Raw genomic sequence first — 17,696 nt, forward strand, 5'->3', positions numbered from 1 at the left:
GATGACTCTTTCAAGAAGTTCTAAGAGGAGGTGATAAGAGATGAAAGAATTTTTGTTTTATAAGAGAGGAGAGAGTTAAGCATTTTTTAAATGCTAGTGAGAAGGAGCTAGCTAGTAGAGAGGGAGAGGTTGAGATAAAGGAAAGATTAGGCAAAACCGGTAAGAGTGAATATTTTTGGAAGAGGAAAACTTTGACCTTAGTGGGGAAGAGGGTGTTTCCCCTCTTCTAGCAAGAGGAAAGGATGATATGAATTTTCAGTAACTAAATGAACAAAGTGAGAGCATGCTCTCTCCCCTGACTCTGCTGGAGTCTAGTGAGTATTACCAGACCAGATTACTAAAGGCTGTTCATTGCAAATCTTGCAGGCTGTGTCCTCAGATGTTTTTGGCCAGGCATCCTCACACTCTCCTGTGCTAGTTGCACAAATCTGCAGTTCTTCTCGCAGAATCTGTGACTTCTGGGTCTTATTGATAGTCTTGCTTTTAAAAATTGGAGGTACATTCTTGGCTATTCAGAGCCTCAAATCTAGTCTCCTGTATCAATAATCTTGAAAATAATATTTCAGTTTTAGAATTGAAGGCAGAATCTATATACCAAATTAGAAAGAAAATTCGAGTTTATCTTCTTCCTTTTACTCTTCTTTGACTTGACAGGTAGTTTTTTTTTATTTTGAGAATGTGTTTATTAAAACTGGGGACAGTGAAATAGGGGTTTAGGATGGAAGAAGCACCAGGAGAAAGCTGGGGTGGGGGGAGTCGGCTTTAGCTCACTGAGAAGTAAGTCAGTGTCAGAAGTGAGCCAAGGTGGAGTTGCTGTTGGCTCACTGAAAAGTGGGAGAAAAGGGGGCCTTTGAGACAGATTCAGGGGTCAGCCTGTGATGAGGTGCCACTGTCCATTGCTCCCTGGTTGCAAGTCTTAAGGGAACCCTTAGAATTTAGGAGATGCACACCAGAGGGGGGAGGGGAGAAAGGTGTGGGCGCATTCCTTGAGGGAGAGATTTTTGTTAGCATCTTCTATATATTAATTTTTCATTATCATTGCTATTTATAATTACAATAATCATGGTAATTAAAAATGGTCGATAAAAGATTCTATTCAGTTTCAAAGAAATATGCAAATAAAGAATTTAGCCCTTTCTATAACCTTTCCCTAGTCGTGTTATTTAGTATGATAATAAAGTTCAGGTCTCCCACATTTCTGTCTTTCAATACTAGATTGCTCAGTATATTCATTACATTTCTCCTATTAAAAGTACATTGAGTTTGTAGAAATTATAATGATATTTATAGAAATAGTTCAGAATAAAAATATAAAAATATCAGGGCAAGACTGGCTGGCTTTTTTTCCTATTAAACTACCTTTTTGCTAGAAGGGAGTCTTTTTTGTTACTTCTTTTTCCACTAATGTACTGCATTTTCATTAAAATTACCTTAGGGGTTTCTGCTCTTGTTTTCTCATTGCTTTCTTGGGTTCCAACTCTGTTTTGTTGAGGTTCACAGGCCCTTTTAATTCCCCAGAGGGCTCAGGGAAAAGTGACAACTACTCAGCCTAAATTTGCTTGTCTGTAGACTGGGGATGCCAGTAATACATAGACCTCCTAGAGCTGTTAGTGAGGATTAAATCATAACATGAATACAAGGGGCTTAGCACTGTATCTGGCATACATTGTTAGTCGTTATTGTTGTCATCTTTTGCTATTGTTGTTGATATTATTACTGTTACTCCTGCTACCACTACTCTTTGAAGGGCTGTTCTCAGGGAGGCTGCTGTGGAAATTAAATGCAGTAGGCAGAATTGATTTGACAAACAAAGAAATGTGAAGTATGCTTGGGAAGATGTAGCCCTATAGGACAGTGCTTCACTCCAATGATGGATTTGAACCTTGTGGTTGCCTGAGGCTAGTCATTGGCCAGTGGCCTTCTGCTGTTGTGGTTATTTGTAGAACCGTATGTAAAGCCTCAAAGATGAGAGCTTTTGTGCTTCCCAGCATGCTGCTGGGCCTCCGCCGTTGCTAAGCAGCCTTGTATGCCTGGCCTTGGGATGCTGGGCCCGTGTCAGAGGAAGATGGTGGTCACTGGGCCTCAAGTAACCATGGAGAAAGAGCTTTGGAGCACCATTTCTTTTCAGTGCGTACAAAAAAGAAGTAATTAACACCAACAATGGCTGTAAGTCCATACAGAAGAGACTTGGGAACAATTGGAAGATTCAGAGCTTAAAAGAGGAAATCATGTCTGAGAAGTTAATTGAGGTGAAACTGTGGATTACAGCTGGGCCAAGGGAAAAATTTACTGCTGCTGAGTTTGAGGTCCTGAAGTGGAGATATCCCTGTGGTGCTAGGAGAGGGTGGGGAGTCCAGATTTGACACCAATATAAACTTAATCCGAGAAGAATATGGAATCATGGTTAATAATGATGCTGTGGTTAGAAATGTTTATTATAAGTATTTTTATTCTAAAGAAGCTCTAGTTTCCAATGGAGTCTTTTTTTTTTTTTTTTTTTACAGAGACAGAGAGTCAGAGAGAGGGATAGACAGGGACAGACAGACAAGAATAGAGAGAGATGAGAAGCATCAATCATTAGTTTTTCGTTGCGACACCTTAGTTGTTCATTGATTGCTTTCTAATATGTGCCTTGACCGTGGGCCTTCAGCAGACCAAGTAACCCCTTGCTCGAACCAGCGACCTTGGGTCCAAGCTAGTGAGCTTTTGCTCAAACCAGATGAGCCCGTGCTCAAGCTGGCGACCTCGGGGTCTCGAACCTGGGTCTTCTGCATCCCAGTCTGATGCTCTATTTACTGCGCCACCGCCTGGTCAGGCTCCAATGGAGTCTTGAATAGGGAAATGAGCCAAGTTGCAGGGAAGGCTGTGCCAGGACTCATTGAGGAGGAGAGTAGTGGAAAAAACACCCAGGCTCTCATCTTTGTGTGCCCTTTCGGTGTCACAGTCAGTGTCATGAAACCAGCAGTGGCTGTTCTGTCCACAGACTCAGTTTCCTGCTTAACAGACCCATTCTGGCTGCCTGTCACTCTTAATAATCAATGTGGGAAGCTAGCAGTGCTTTACTCATGTTACATGTTTAGTGACCAATATTTGGATAAAGAAGAAAACAGCAAAATCGTGGATGTTGTTTTCCAGTTGACGCTGAGGACGCAGAGATTTCTGACTGTGTGATGCTACCCGACACAGTCACCCTGTGAGAACGGCACTGAGTGTGTCTCTAGGAGGGTGATAAGAACACATGGGGCCTGACCAGGCGGTGGCACGGTGGATAAAGCGTTGGACTGGGATGCCGAGGACCCAGGTTCGAGACCCCAAGGTTGCCAATTTGAGCGCGGGCTCATCTGGCTTGAGCAAAATAAAAAATGCTCACCAACTTAAACCCAAGGTCACTGGCTCCAGCAAGGGGTTACTCGGTCTGCTGAAGGCCGATGGTCAAGACACATATGAGAAAGCAATCAATGAACAACTAAGGTGTTGCAACGAAAAACTAATGATTGATGCTTCTCATCTCTCTTCGTTCCTGTCTGTCTGTCCCTGCCTATCCCTCTCTCTGACTCTCTCTCTCTCTGTCCCTGTAAAGGAAAAAAAAAAAAAAGAACACATGGGACTTTACCACTCTCTTTGACCTGTTTACCAGCTGGATATCAGCTCCCGCGCCAAGGTCATCAAAGCTTATGAACAGCTAAACATGAAGCATGAACCTCTCCAGCTTATCCAGTCTCACAGTTTGAGATGCTGCTGCCAGCCCTTCAGCCGGCTGTTTTCCCTCCCAGTTTCAGAGAATTGCGACCTGCTCCTCTGGAGCTGTTTTGACCTGGATGAAACGTTCTCCTCTAAGAAGGCACAACTTGCTCAGATTACCAATAAGAGTACTAAAGCAGACCTGGAATTCTAAGTCAGGAAGTGTGGTGACATTCTTAGAGTAATTAATAAATTACCAAAGGATCAGCAAGATGCTAAACATATCCTTGAGCACATCTTCTTCCAGGTGGTGGAGTTCAAGAAATTGGACCAGGAACATGGCATTGATACAAGTGAAACCATTCCAGGACAGTGTCTGAGGACCGGGCCTCCTGATTTATAAATTGTTTTTCAGTTGTTCCTCAACTCCTTTATCAAAATTGTCTATTTTTTTTTCCTATCAGCTGTGGAAGGTTTGTGTATTTCAGTAATGCTCAGATAGGTATAACATTTCTAACTTAGATCCTCATGTAAGAATTGTTTCATTTAGTTAATTAAAAGTATCTGAAAAAAAAATTATCTGTACCTTTATAATTAAAAGATGAGAGCTATTGTACAAACCTAATATGGAGCACATCTTTCTATGTTTTAGATGCATCTGAATGAGATGTAATCACAATATGATGCTCTTACTGTATTACAATGCTTAAATAAGAATTTTAGGCTGCATTTGAGAAATACTATCCCATAACATTTCCTGAATCCCTGTTTCTTCTCTTTTTAGGAAGCATTTATTCGAAGCATTTTGTCAAAGCCTTTCAAAATCCCCATTCCAAATTATCAAGGTAAAAATGAAGACTTTTCTCTTTGTGACTCAATCATGTGTAAATGTGCCTGAGTAGATTAAAACCTCAGCTTTTGTAGCCTGACCTGTGGTGGCACAGTGGAATGCTGAAATGCTGAAGTCACTGGTTTGAAACCTTGGGCTTGGCCGGTCGGTCAAGGCACATATGGGAGTTGATGCTTCCTGCTCCTCCCAACTTAAAAACAAAAAAACCCGCCTGACCAGGCGGTGGCACAGTGGATAGAGCGTTGAACTGGGATACAGAGGACCCAGATTCGAGACCCAGAGGTCACCAGCTTAAACCCAAGGTCTCTGGTTCCAGCCAGGGGTTACTCGGTCTGCTGAAGGCCCTCGGTCAAGGCACATATGAGAAAGCAATCAATGAACAACTAAGGTGTTGCAACATGCAATGAAAAACTAATGATTGGCCCTGGCCGGTTGGCTCAGTGGTAGAGCATCAGCCTGGCGTGCGGAAGTCCCGGGTTCGATTCCCGGCCAGGGCACACAGGAGAAGCGCCCATCTGCTTCTCCACCCCTCCCCTTCTCCTTTCTCTCTGCTTCTCTCTTCCCCTCCCACAGCCGAGGCTCCATTGGAGCAAAAAATGGCTAGGGCGCTGGGGATAGCTCCTTGGCCTCTGCCCCAGGCGCTAGAGTGGCTCTAGTCACGACAGAGTGACGCCCGGATGGGCAGAGCATCGCCCCCTGGTGGGCATGCCAGGTGGATCCCGGTCGGGCGCATGCTGGAGTCTGTCTGACTGCCTCCCCCGTTTCCAGCTTCAGAAAAATACAAAAAAGAAAAAAGAAAAACTAATGATTGATGCTTCTCATCTCTCTCCGTTCCTGTCTGTCCCTGTTTATCCCTCTCTCTGACTCTCTCTCTGTGTCTCTGTAAAAACAAACAAACAAATAAAACCCTCCTTTTTTTTGGCATGTTTTGTACATGCAAGCTGACCTTGGAATTGAAGATGCCAGTCCAGTGGTGACTGTGTATGTATTCCCTGAGGCCTGCATGAAAGCTGCGTTTGATAGCGTCAGCAAGTGCTGCCAAGAGTTGACTATCCCTTATCCTCTTGGTGGGGATGTGCCAGTGCTCGGGAAGCTCCTAGTGGACCAGGGGTCACTGATGGGCCCAGGTTTCATTGAGTCCAAGGGAGTTCAGTTGCATCTCCTTTATGAGGTTGACTCTGTTGGAGGCCTTGTTTCTACGAAGTTTTCCCCTGTTCTATAGAGTGTAGCATTGTGCAAAACTAGGGCTGGGAGAGGGAAGGCCACTCTCATGAATTCTAAGTCTTAAAAGGTCCTTTAGGGTTTTAAACCTTTCCAGGATTGACTGGAGTTGAGATGAACAAGACCCAGACCGTCAGAAGTTTGTAGATGAATGGGGATGTAAAATAGTAGAAACTTTGATCTGAGGCAAACTGAAATACTGGTCAGGCAGGGGTGCCCAAATTGGGTTCGGAGAGATTCTGGGAGAGAGAGGGTCATATGGAAGCTTAGGAAAGGTTATGTGAAAGATAGACATTTTTGAGTTGAGCCTGCTGGAACTCCTCAATATAGAGGCTTAGGTAACAAACTCTTGGTTTCTAGGTCCTCTGGGCTCTCGGGCATTGGGCCTCAAAAGGGCGGGGGTCCGTCGGGCCCTCCATGACCCCCTGGAAGAAGGTGCCTTGGTTCTGTATGAGCCTCCCCCACTGAGTGCCCATGACCAACTGAAGCTTGACAAGTATGTGCATTGGTATTTCTTGAGCAATTCTGGTCCTCCGTAAGTGTGCATGCATACCTGGGAGGATGAAGGGCATTTTGGTGTGATTTATCCTTGGGACTGGCATATGTTTTCAGAGTGCTGTTCTGACTGCTGCAGTATCCAGAGATGGATAGGTGGGGAAGGGGAGTGCCTGGGGAAGAGCATGTGGACATGTCCAGTTGGTTGGGGTTCCTTATCCCTTCCTGCCAACCTCACTCAGGATTAGGAAGGGAACCCATCCCCCTCTCCTAAATTTCCCTGGGGCAGGAATTTACTATGGTTTAATTACTAGGCCATGAAAGTCCTTTCTTAGGCAGCTGCCTCTGTGGCTTCTTGATCAGGACACAACTTCTATGAGGGCATGCCCTTGCCTATGTCTGAGCTCTATGTTTTCTTTGCTGTATTTTCTCAGGGAAAAACTCCCTGTCCATGTGGTTGTTGATCCTGTTCTCAGTAAGGTCTTGCGGCCTCATCAGAGAGAGGTAAGTAGTGGTAGGAGGTGGGGGGTAAGGTATGGACTAGGGTCTGAGCTCGGGAGGCTGCCACCCGGGGTAGCAGTGGTGTGGATGCCCAAGTGGGCTGAGTGCTGTTCTTCCCTAGGGAGTGAAGTTCCTGTGGGAGTGTGTCACCAGTCGGCGGATCCCAGGCAGCCACGGCTGCATCATGGCTGATGAGATGGGCCTGGGCAAGACGCTGCAGTGTATCACGTTGATGTGGACACTTTTGCGCCAGAGTCCAGAGTGCAAGCCAGAAATTGACAAGGCAGTGGTGGTGTCACCTTCCAGCCTAGTGAAGAACTGGTACAATGAAGTTGGGAAGTGGCTTGGAGGGAGGATTCAACCTCTGGCCATTGACGGAGGCTCTAAGGATGAGATAGATCACAAGCTCGGTATGGAGCCTTAACAAAGATGACTGCACTCTTCACAACCTCCTTTCTTCTGTGTATGCTCACTGATGGTTGGGGTTGTGGGCAGTGGCAGGTGGCATAGAAGAGAATTCCCATGGAAAATAATTGAAATAGTTATTTCCAGGCTAAATTGAAGAACTGTCAAAATAGATTTCTTTAAGATATTCTCAGATTTGTTCCCTTGACACCGTTTCTGTTGTAGAAGTGTTCATGAACCAGCGTGGAGCCAGAGTGCCTACTCCCATCCTCATCATTTCCTATGAGACATTCCGCCTTCATGTTGGAGTCCTCCAGAAAGGGAGTGTTGGACTGGTCATATGTGACGAGGTATGTGGCTCTTAGCAGTCTGTGTGGTAGGAGAAAGTCTGTCAGTCTCACTGAGAACTGCTATCCAAGGGCTGTGTCATTCACTGGGGAAGGATGTGAGAGGAGAGTCAATGATATCAATTGCTAAAAGAGGAAGTAACCAGTGTTTGAAACTCCAGGAGGGTGAGGTGCTGTGGGCTGATGCCTAGAGGTTGGATCCTCTAGATGAGACATTGCTACCTTTGGGGATGCCATATTATGCCCAGTCCTAAATGAGAATTAATTTCCTTTCAGGGACACAGGCTCAAAAACTCTGAGAATCAGACTTACCAGGCCTTGGACAGCCTGAACACCAGCCGGCGGGTGCTCATCTCCGGGACTCCCATCCAGAATGATCTCCTTGAATATTTCAGCTTGGTACATTTCGTTAATTCCGGCATTCTGGGTAAGAATCCAGCCTTGCCTCTAACTCTAGCTGAGGGTACAAAGGAGAGAATGCTAGTTCTACTTGTAGGAAGACTTCTCTTGTCAGAGAGAGCCATTGGGAGCCCTTGGCTCTGCCAAGCAACTCAGTAAGGCTTGCTGTGGCCATTACTTTTAAAAATTTTTATTTTTCAATTGACATTCAATATTATTTTATATTAGTTTCAGATATACAGCATAGTAGTTAGACAATTATATAATTTACGAAGGGATTTCCCCCAATAATTGAAGTACCCACCTGCCACCATAATAGTTATTAAAATATTATTGACCATATACCCTATGCTGAACTTTATATTCCCATGACTGTTCTGTAACTGTCAGTTTGTACTTAACCCCTTTACTTTTTCGCCCAGTCCTTTAACCCTACTACCCCTCTGGCAACCACCAGTATATTTTCTACATCTATGAGTTTGTTTCTGTTTTGTTTGTTCATTTATTTTGTTCTGTAGATTTCACATACAAGTGAAATCATATGGATTTATCTTTTCTCTGACTTATTTCATTATTTCATTTAGCATAATAGCCTCTAGGTTTATTCATGTTGTCGCAAATGTAAGATTTTACTCTTCTTATGACTAATATTCCATTGTGTATATATGTATGTACCACTTCTTAGTTATCTACTTATTTTATTTTTTATTTATTTTTTTTACAGAGACAGAATCAGAGAGGGATAGACAGGGGCAGACAGACAGGAACGAAGAGAGATGAGAAGCATCAATCATCAGTTTTTCGTTGCGACACCTTAGTTGTTCATTGATTGCTTTCTCATATGTGCCTTGACCGTGGGCCTTCAGCAGACCAAGTAACCCTTTGCTCAAGCCAGTGACCTTGGGTCCAAGCTGGTCAGCTTTGCTCAAACCAGATGAGCCCGCGCTCAAGCTGGTGACCTCGGGGTCTCGAATCTGGGTCCTCCACATCCCAGTCCGACGCTCTATCCACTGCGCCACCGCCTGGTCAGGCTCTGTTTATTGATTGGGCAGTTAGGTTGCTTCCTAACTTGTCTTTTGTAAATAATGCTGCAGTGAACATAGGGCTGCATATATTTTTTCAAATTAGTTTCTTTGGATATATACCCAGAAGTGGAATTGCTGGGTCGTAAGACAGTTCCATTTTTATTTTTTTGAGGAACCTCTCTCTATACTGTTACCCATAGTGGCTATACCAGTTGCATTCTCACGAACAGTACACAAAGCTTTCCTTTTCTTCACATCCTTGCCAACACTTTTTTTGTTGATTTATTGATGATAGCCATTCTGACAGGTATGGGGTGATATCTCATTGTGAGTTTTGTTTTGTTTATTAAGATTTTATTTATTGCCTGATCAGGCGGTAGCTCAGTGACTAGAGTATTGGCCTGGGATGCTGGGGGGTTGAAGCTCCAAGGTTGCCTGCTTGAGTGTAGGCTTACCCAGCTTGAGCACAGGCTCATCTGGCTTGAGTGCAGAGTTGCCGTCTTGAGCATAGGATCATAGACATGAGCCATGATCACTGGCTTGAGCAAGGTGTCACTAGCTGGCTGGAGCTCCCCTCCTCCCCCCAGTCAAGGCACATACAATTAAAGCAATCAATGAACAATAAGGTGTTGCAACAAAGAATTGATTTTTCTCATCTCTCCCCCTTTCTGTTTCTATCCCTCTCTGCCTCTCTAGTTTAAAATAAATAAAGATTTTATTTATTGATTTCAGAGAGAGGAGGGAGTGAGAGTGAGAGAGAAAGAATGTGAGAGAGAGAAAGGCAGGGAGGAAGCGGAAGCATCAACTCTCAGTTGCTTCTTGTCCGTGCCTTGACCAGGCAAGCCTGGGGTCTCCAACTGGGGACCTCAGCATTCCAAGTCGATGCGTTACCTACTGTGCCACCACAGGTCAGGCCTCATTCTGGTTTTAATTTGCATTTCTCTGATACTGAATATATTTTCATATGTCTGTTGACAGGTATGTCCTTTTTGGAAAAGTGTCTATTCAGGTCTTATTACCCACTTTTAATTGGCTTATTTTTTGGTTCTTTATTGATTTTGGCTATTAACCCCTTATCTTCTATTCATTAGGCGTCGTTTTTTCATTTTGTTGATGGTTTCCTTTGCTTTATAAAACTTTTTAGTTTGATATATTAATGTTTTTTTTCCTTTGTTTTTTCTATTTTTCCCTTGCCTGAAGATTTAGTTCTGAAAAAATACTGCTAAGGGAAATGTCAGTTTATTTGCCTATGTTTTATGGTTTTGAGTCTTACATTCCATTTTGAGTTTATTCTGGTATACGGTATAAGAAAGTGGACTTGTTTCAGTTTTTGCATGTATCTGTACAACACCATTAATTGAATAAACTGTCTTTACCTCATTGTATATTCTTGCCTTCTTTGCCGTATATTAATTGATGCTGTATGTATGGGTTTATTTCTGGGCTCTCTTCTGTTGCATTGATCTTTGTGTCTGTTTTATGCCAGTACCATGCTGTTTTAATTACTTTTGCCTTGTAGTTTAGATTCTTCCAACTAAACTACATGATTCTTCCAACTTTGTTTTTCTTTTTTGATTGCTGTGGCTATTTGGGGTCTTTTGTGGTTCCATTTACATTTTTGGATTATTCTAGTTCTGTGAAAAATGTTACTGGTATTCTGATAGGGATTGTATTGAATCTATAGGTTGCTTTGGGTAACATTTTAACTATGTTAATTTTTCCAATCCATGTGTGGTACAGTATATGCTTCCATTTATTTGTATTTAATTTCTTTCTTCAGTGTCTTTTAATTTTCCAAGTATACATCTTTTACTTCCTTGGTTAAATTTATTTCTAGGTATTTTATTTATTTTTTGGTGCAATTGTAACTGGGATTGTTTTCTTTTTTCAAAGTGAGCGAGGGTTGGGGAGAAAGATGAGAGAAGCATCAACTCATAGTTGCGACTCCTTAGTTGTTCATTGATTGCTTTCTCATATGTGCCTTGACCGGGGGGCACCAGCTGAGCCAGTGACCCCTTTCTCAAGCCAGCGACCTTGGGCTTCAATCCAGAGAGCATAGGGTCATGTCTGTGATCCTGCGCTCAAGTCAGGTTGCCCTCAGAGTTTCGAACCTGGGTCCTCAGCTTCTCAGGTTGATGCGCTATCCACTGCGGCACCACCTGGTCAGGCTTCTTTTTCTTTCTAATATTTCATTATTATGTATCAATTCTAGTAGTTTTTTGGAGGAATTTTTAGTGTTCTCTCTATATAGTAACTGCAAATAATGACAGTTTTACTTATTCCTTACCAATGTGAATGCCTTTTGTTTCTTTTTTTTTTTTTTTTTTTGTATTTTTCTGAAGCTGGAAATGGGGAGAGACAGTCAGACTCCCGCATGCGCCCGATCGGGATCCACCCGGCACGCCCACCAGGGGCAACGCTCTGCCCACCAGGGGGCGATGCTCTGCCCCTCCGGGGCGTCACTCTTCCGCTACCAGAGCCACTCTAGCGCCTGGAGCAGAGGCCAAGGAGCCATCCCCAGCACCCGGGCCATCTTTGCTCCAATGGAGCCTTGGCTGCGGGAGGGGAAGAGAGAGACAGAGAGGAAGGAGGGGGGGGGGGTGGAGAAGCAAATGGGTGCTTCTCCTATGTGCCCTGGCCGGGAATCGAACCCGGGTCCCCCGCACGCCAGGCTGACGCTCTACCGCTGAGCCAACCGGCCAGGGCCTGCCTTTTGTTTCTTGTCTGATTACTGTGGCTAGGATTTCTCTACATTGGCCATTTTTCCACTGCAGAGGTGGCAGGCTCTCATGGGGTTACTATGAGCTGTAAATGGGAATAATACCTCCAGATATTTTTGCTTATTATATCCTCACTGCCTCATAAGAGCTTTGACCTCATAGCAGACTGTCGATCAGTTTCTTTTTTAAATCATTTTTAGTATACAGTTAACATTTATATTGTTGTGTGACCATCACCACCACCTATTTCCAGAACTGTTTTTTATCTGGCAGAACTGAATTCTACCCATTAATTAATAACCCCCTATTTTCCACTCTCCTCAGCCCATGGTAACCACAGTTTGGGCAGTTCTTACACATAGAATTTTGTGGAACAGATTGGTTAATGCCACCCCAAGTTGACAGTGCTCAGGAAAATCACTTTAGGTGAGAACCAGCTGAGCAGCAAGATTTTCAGAAAGAATACATTTGAGTAACCACCACCAGATTAGTTACTACCACCATCTCAGCAGCCCCTCATCTCAGCAACACTCTCCTACCTCCTTCTGAGCACTACTTTTTTCTTTTCTTCCAGAAATAAACAGTCCCTGACATTCAAGATTTTTTTCTTGTTGTTGGTGTCTTGGTGTTTTTTTTGCCTATTTTTGACTTTGTATAAATGGAATCATACAGTATATATTCCTTTGCTCTGGTTTCTTATGTTTATTATATTTATGAGAAGTCATCTATGTTGTTTCCTGTAGCTGTAGTTTCTCATTTTTGTATACTATTCTGTTTAGTGAGTATACTGCAGTTTATGTGTTCTGCTATTGATAGACAATTGGTTTTCCAGTTTTTTATTCTTTTGAATGATGCTCTGAACATTCTTTTGCATGTCTTTATGTGAGCACAGTATGCATTTTTCTGTCCTAAGTGTAGAATGCATATGTTCAGCTCTATAATCTCTTTCTTTTTCATTCTTTTTTCTTTTTTTTATTAAGTGAGAGGCCGGGAGGCAGAGACAGACTCCCATATGCGTCCTGACCGGGATCCACCTGGCAAGCCCCCTACCAGGTGATGCTTTGCCGGTTTGGGCTGCTGCTCCATTGCTTGGCAGTGGAGCTATTTTAGCACCTGAGGTGAAGCCATGGAGCCATCCTCAGTGCCTGGGTCCAACTTTGCTCGAACCACTGCGCCACCACCTGGTCAGGCTTATATTTTTGGATTTTAATCTACTATCACTATTTGGCCTTTGAAGTCTTAGATACTCTGGTAGCTCTCTTATTAATTCAAACAAATTGCCTGTAATTTGTTCAGCTTTGTTGGTTTTGGCAGGAATGTTTGTCTATAATAGAGTAGTCTGCCATTACTGGCAGTGGGAAAATCATTCTTCTTGCACATTCTTTAATTTTTTCCTTCTCCCTTGTGTTTAGGAACTGCCCATGAGTTCAAGAAGCATTTTGAGTTGCCAATTCTAAAGGGTAGAGATGCAGCTGCCAGTGAGGCAGATAGGCAGCGAGGAGAGGAGCGACTACGGGAGCTCACCAGCATTGTGAATAGGTAACAGCAGGGTGGGCCTAGAAAGCAGCACCTTTGTTTGGGTTTCCCCAACTGAGGTCATCAGAATTGCCTTCTAAGCCATCCAAGGCTCATCTTTTGGGGCCTTGGCCTGTGAAGGTTTGGATTCTAGAAGGGAATGGGACTTGTGTTCTGACTATAGCCACTGAATAAATGAAGGGTTTTTGCATGCCAAGTCCCTACTTTCTTCCTGGCCTGGGCCCTGTGGTCTGGTTTTGGGTTTCTTAGCAATCTGTTGAGGAAGCTCTTTTCCGATACTTTTGGACTTCCTGAGCAAAATATCTCTTGGAGCATTGTTAGTATTTCAGAAACTTCCTGTCATTTGGTTTCTGACCTTAAGAACCAGGCTTTTCTTCCCAGGCCTCACAGCTTTCTCTGACAGGTAAGCGTAGATCTGACAGATGGGTGTGGCTCCCAGGCTGAGAGGGCTTTTTCTTTTTTTTTTTTTTTTTTTGCATTTTTCTGAAGCTGGAAACAGGGAGAGACAGTCAGACAGACTCCCGCATGCGCCCGACCGGGATCCACCCGGCACGCCCACCATGGGGCGATGCTCTGCCTACCAGGGGGCGATGCTCTGCCCATCCTGGGTGCCGCCATGTTGCGACCAGAGCCACTCTAGCGCCTGGGGCAGAGGCCACAGAGCCATCCCCAGCGCCCGGGCCATTTTTGCTCCAGTGGAGCCTCGGCTGCGGGAAGGGAAGAGAGAGACAGAGAGGAAGGCGCGGCGGAGGGGTGGAGAAGCAAATGGGCGCTTCTCCTGTGTGCCCTGGCCGGGAATCGAACCCGGGTCCTCCGCACGCTAGGCCGACGCTCTACCGCTGAGCCAACCGGCCAGGGCCGAGAGGGCTTTTTCCATGGGGGCCACATAGCCCAGAATGGCAGGTACATTTTGGATTCCTCTGTTATAGATATATACACTTATGATTTATATCCTGAAGAATCCTGCCTTTCCCTTACTGTTTTATTTTTTTCCTCCCAATTTTAGATGGCAGGAAGGATAGTCAGTGTTTTAGAAGCTGCTGCTAGGTGCCTGACCCCTGTTCTTCCTGGTCTGCCAGGAGGTATGGGCTTAATTTCATTGAGCTTTGGGCCATGTGAAAATAGGCATTTGGACAATGCAGAAACTCCAAAGGATTTAGTGGTTTGCAGCTTGCTTTTCCTGTGAGAGCACCTAGCTCAAAGCGAGACCTTGTCCTCTTCTTGAAGACCAGCTAATCTTTTGAAGGGGAAGAGAGTTGTTAGTCAAAGCTAGACTATTTGAAAGGGTCTCTATTCCCATGACTGAGACCCCGATATAGATATCTTTGCCATAGGGCTGATGAATCTCTAACATTTGATACTACAAAAGAGAATTAGTTTTGGTCCTTTGGGTGGTAACGTTTATTCTAGTAGTTTGCATGATGATTTTACCAACCCTTTACCTTTTTATCCTTTTCTCTCCAGGTGTTTGATACGGAGGACATCTGATATCCTTTCTAAATACCTGCCTGTGAAGGTTGAGCAGGTGGTTTGTTGTAGGTACTGAACTCGACTTAGGGTGTGGAGATAGTAAAAGCCCAGCTCTCAAGTTGTCCTCAGAGGGCCAAGGTGTGGTTCAGCCTTTCCTACTGACCCAGCTCTTTATTTTCCAGGTTGACACCCCTTCAGACTGAATTATACCAGAGGTTTCTGAGACAGGCCAAGCCAGCAGAAGAGTTGCGTGAGGGCAAGATGACTGTGTCTTCCCTTTCTTCCATCACCTCACTCAAGAAGCTTTGTAACCGTGAGTTGGGTCTGTGCTTCGAGGTTCTCTGTGAGAGTGAGCAAAAAGGGCAGGCTCTGCAGGTGATCCATCCACCTTCACTATTACTTGTCCAGAGTCCTCATAGCGGATCCATGTGATTCCAGCCTTCCCCAAGTCATGAGCCCTGCATTGTTTATTCTGTAAGCCAGACCCTTTGCTTTGAAAAATTTAGCTTATCTTCTGCCCAGCCTATACTTGATGCTTGGGGTGTATAGGACTGTGTGGATCAGTGTGTTCATACACATATGTATATAAAATGTCAGAGAAGAGAAAAAAATAAACTTTACCATGTCTGGTATAGTTCCCTTCTGTTGGGAGACCACACTAGTAAGCAGCATTGTCCGTTCATTATCCAAGATGGCACTGACTACACACTGAAATGTGGGATCAAGCAAATCTGGTGCTGAGGAAGGTCTTTTGGGTAGGCTTCTAGAGGGGATTCTAATGAGCATTGAAATAGAAACTTCTGAAAACAATGCAGCTGGCATTTTTTCCCCCAGATCCAGCTCTAATCTATGACAAGTGTGTAGAAGAGGTGGATGGCTTTGAAGGTGCCTTGGACATTTTCCCTCCTGGTTATAGTTCTAAGAGTTTAGAGCCTCAACTGTCAGGTGAGCCCTTTCCTACCATTTTTTAGGTTTCTCTGGGAGGAGTGGTAGAAGATTATCTTTTTGTTTTAGACCTATCTTGTCTCAAGGCAGGATATCAAAAGTAAGCAGTCTGAAGAAAAAAAAGTAAGAATTCTGGGCCACTGGGGGCTAATAGTTGATCTCCCCAGGTAAGATGTTGGTCCTTGATTACATTCTGGCGGTGACCCGAAGCCGCACCAGTGACAAAGTAGTGCTGGTGTCCAATTACACCCAGACATTGGACCTCTTTGAGAAGCTCTGCCGGGCCCGAAGGTAGGAAAGAGCCTAACTAGGCTGCCAAAGGGGTGCCTCCCCTATTGTCCCTCTAGGAAGAATAGGTGTTCTGATTGGTGGATATGGGCCAAGGTGTGGGTACAGGAGGGACTTCCCAGATGTCTGTTTCCTTATTGCTGCAGTAGTCCTAGGTTCATCACCAAGCAGAGTAGCCCCAGGTCTTTCATGTGCTCCCATAGGACATAATCCTGGCTCCTAGCTCCTGCCTCTCCCTTTGGGAGTGTGGGGACTCACTCAGGCTGCACATGAACAACCTCAAGCATGGTTAGTTCAGTCCCTTCAATAGGTCTGGCCCCAGGGAACTTTTCTTCCTTCTTCGGTTTTGATCTTTGGCTTTCCCTTAGGTACTTGTATGTTCGTTTGGATGGCACAATGTCCATTAAGAAGCGAGCCAAGGTTGTAGAGCGCTTCAACAATCCATTGGTAGGTAAATGCACAGCCCCTGTCCCCATACCACCAATGTAGTAACATCAGAATTAAGGGTAGATAGAGAAACTATAAGGGACTCTGCCCTAGGGTCTTCTGGATTGTTTTCCTGGTGGGTGTGGTAGGGTTAGGCTTGGTGGTGGTGGTGGTGGTGGTGGTGGTGGTGGCTGGGCTGGAAACTGACTTTGTGGGCTGGGAAATTAAATGGTGGGCAAACAAACTGGTGGTCCTCACAATTGGTCTGAGCATGAGTACAGATGCGAGAGAACAGTTGGCTGTACTGAGTAGAATTCTAGTTCAAGCTTCAAGAGGTTCTTTGTCTCCTGCTTCCTCTTTTCAGAGCCCTGACTTTGTCTTCATGCTCAGCAGCAAAGCTGGGGGCTGTGGCCTCAATCTCATTGGGGCTAACCGACTGGTCATGTTTGACCCTGACTGGAATCCGGCTAATGATGAACAAGCCATGGCTCGGGTTTGGCGTGACGGTCAAAAGAAGACCTGCTATATCTATCGCCTGCTGTCTGTAAGGATGGCAATAGTGCTCAGAGTAGGGGTGGGTCATGGAATAGACCTTCAGAACAATTTTGGGCTGTTTTTCAGAGCCTCTCTTTGGCCCCTCTGCTATGGGATCAGCCTGGAGTCTTTTATTCTGTTCTATCCACCCCATTCTTTCAAACCCTTCTTACAATGCCCTGGGTACCTGTTTAGTTAACAGATTCCCCTGGGACCCCACCCTTTTCACAGGACACCTGCTTTCCCTCATACCTGATTTCTGTTCCCACACTTGGCTTTGAAGTCGTCTGGCATAGGATACCCAAATGATAGTTATTGAGTAAAAGTTGGACTTGGTGTGAAAGTCTGGTGAAACTGCTACAGGCAAATTTCAGTTCTTAAAACCCTCCATTGGTACAGAAAATATTCTGGGTGGGCAGACATGTACAAGTCATTTTCCCAAGAGATAAACTAGGCAATGGGCTCACCTGAGCAGAGGTAGGACTCTCATCATTTATCTCTTCTCTTGGGTGGCTAAAGTTGCAATCCCTGGGTTTTCCTGCCCCCCTATGTATGGGGATGTCTTAACTCTGCTTCCCTGGCTCCCTCAACTTCCCCCAGGCAGGAACCATCGAGGAGAAGATCTTTCAGCGTCAGAGCCACAAGAAGGCACTGAGTAGCTGTGTGGTGGATGAGGAGCAGGATGTGGAGCGGCACTTCTCTCTGGGCGAGTTGAGGGAGCTGTTTACCCTGGATGAGGCTAGCCTCAGTGACACGCATGCTAGGTGGGTGGAATGTCCCTGCTAGCCATTATCTGAAATCCCTGCAGAGCATGGAGATAGGATGTTTAGTGACACCTTGGTCCTCTACCCCC

The 17,696-nt window shown here is 44.8% G+C and overlaps 1 protein-coding gene and 1 pseudogene across 2 annotated transcripts in view; both read left to right on the forward strand.

The window, feature by feature from the left end:
- RAD54L (RAD54 like) overlaps nucleotides 1–17,696 on the forward strand; it is a 29,096-nt gene that overhangs the window by 10,804 nt on the left and 596 nt on the right. The window contains exons 4-17 of one of the 2 annotated variants that reach the window (XM_066376125.1): nucleotides 4,466–4,526; nucleotides 6,113–6,248; nucleotides 6,682–6,751; nucleotides 6,870–7,158; nucleotides 7,379–7,503; nucleotides 7,777–7,927; nucleotides 13,057–13,183; nucleotides 14,645–14,719; nucleotides 14,833–14,963; nucleotides 15,485–15,595; nucleotides 15,763–15,886; nucleotides 16,252–16,330; nucleotides 16,674–16,853; nucleotides 17,444–17,607. In XM_066376125.1, the coding sequence (XP_066232222.1) occupies nucleotides 4,466–4,526; nucleotides 6,113–6,248; nucleotides 6,682–6,751; nucleotides 6,870–7,158; nucleotides 7,379–7,503; nucleotides 7,777–7,927; nucleotides 13,057–13,183; nucleotides 14,645–14,719; nucleotides 14,833–14,963; nucleotides 15,485–15,595; nucleotides 15,763–15,886; nucleotides 16,252–16,330; nucleotides 16,674–16,853; nucleotides 17,444–17,607 (1,823 nt within the window). The remainder of the gene's footprint in view (nucleotides 1–4,465; nucleotides 4,527–6,112; nucleotides 6,249–6,681; nucleotides 6,752–6,869; nucleotides 7,159–7,378; nucleotides 7,504–7,776; nucleotides 7,928–13,056; nucleotides 13,184–14,644; nucleotides 14,720–14,832; nucleotides 14,964–15,484; nucleotides 15,596–15,762; nucleotides 15,887–16,251; nucleotides 16,331–16,673; nucleotides 16,854–17,443; nucleotides 17,608–17,696) is intronic. The other variant, XM_066376126.1, reaches the window with a different exon arrangement.
- On the forward strand, nucleotides 3,073–4,084 carry LOC136397271 (intraflagellar transport protein 52 homolog pseudogene; annotated as a pseudogene).

Source organism: Saccopteryx leptura, chromosome 3, assembly GCF_036850995.1.
Source record: "Saccopteryx leptura isolate mSacLep1 chromosome 3, mSacLep1_pri_phased_curated, whole genome shotgun sequence".
Taxonomy (NCBI): domain Eukaryota; kingdom Metazoa; phylum Chordata; class Mammalia; order Chiroptera; family Emballonuridae; genus Saccopteryx; species Saccopteryx leptura.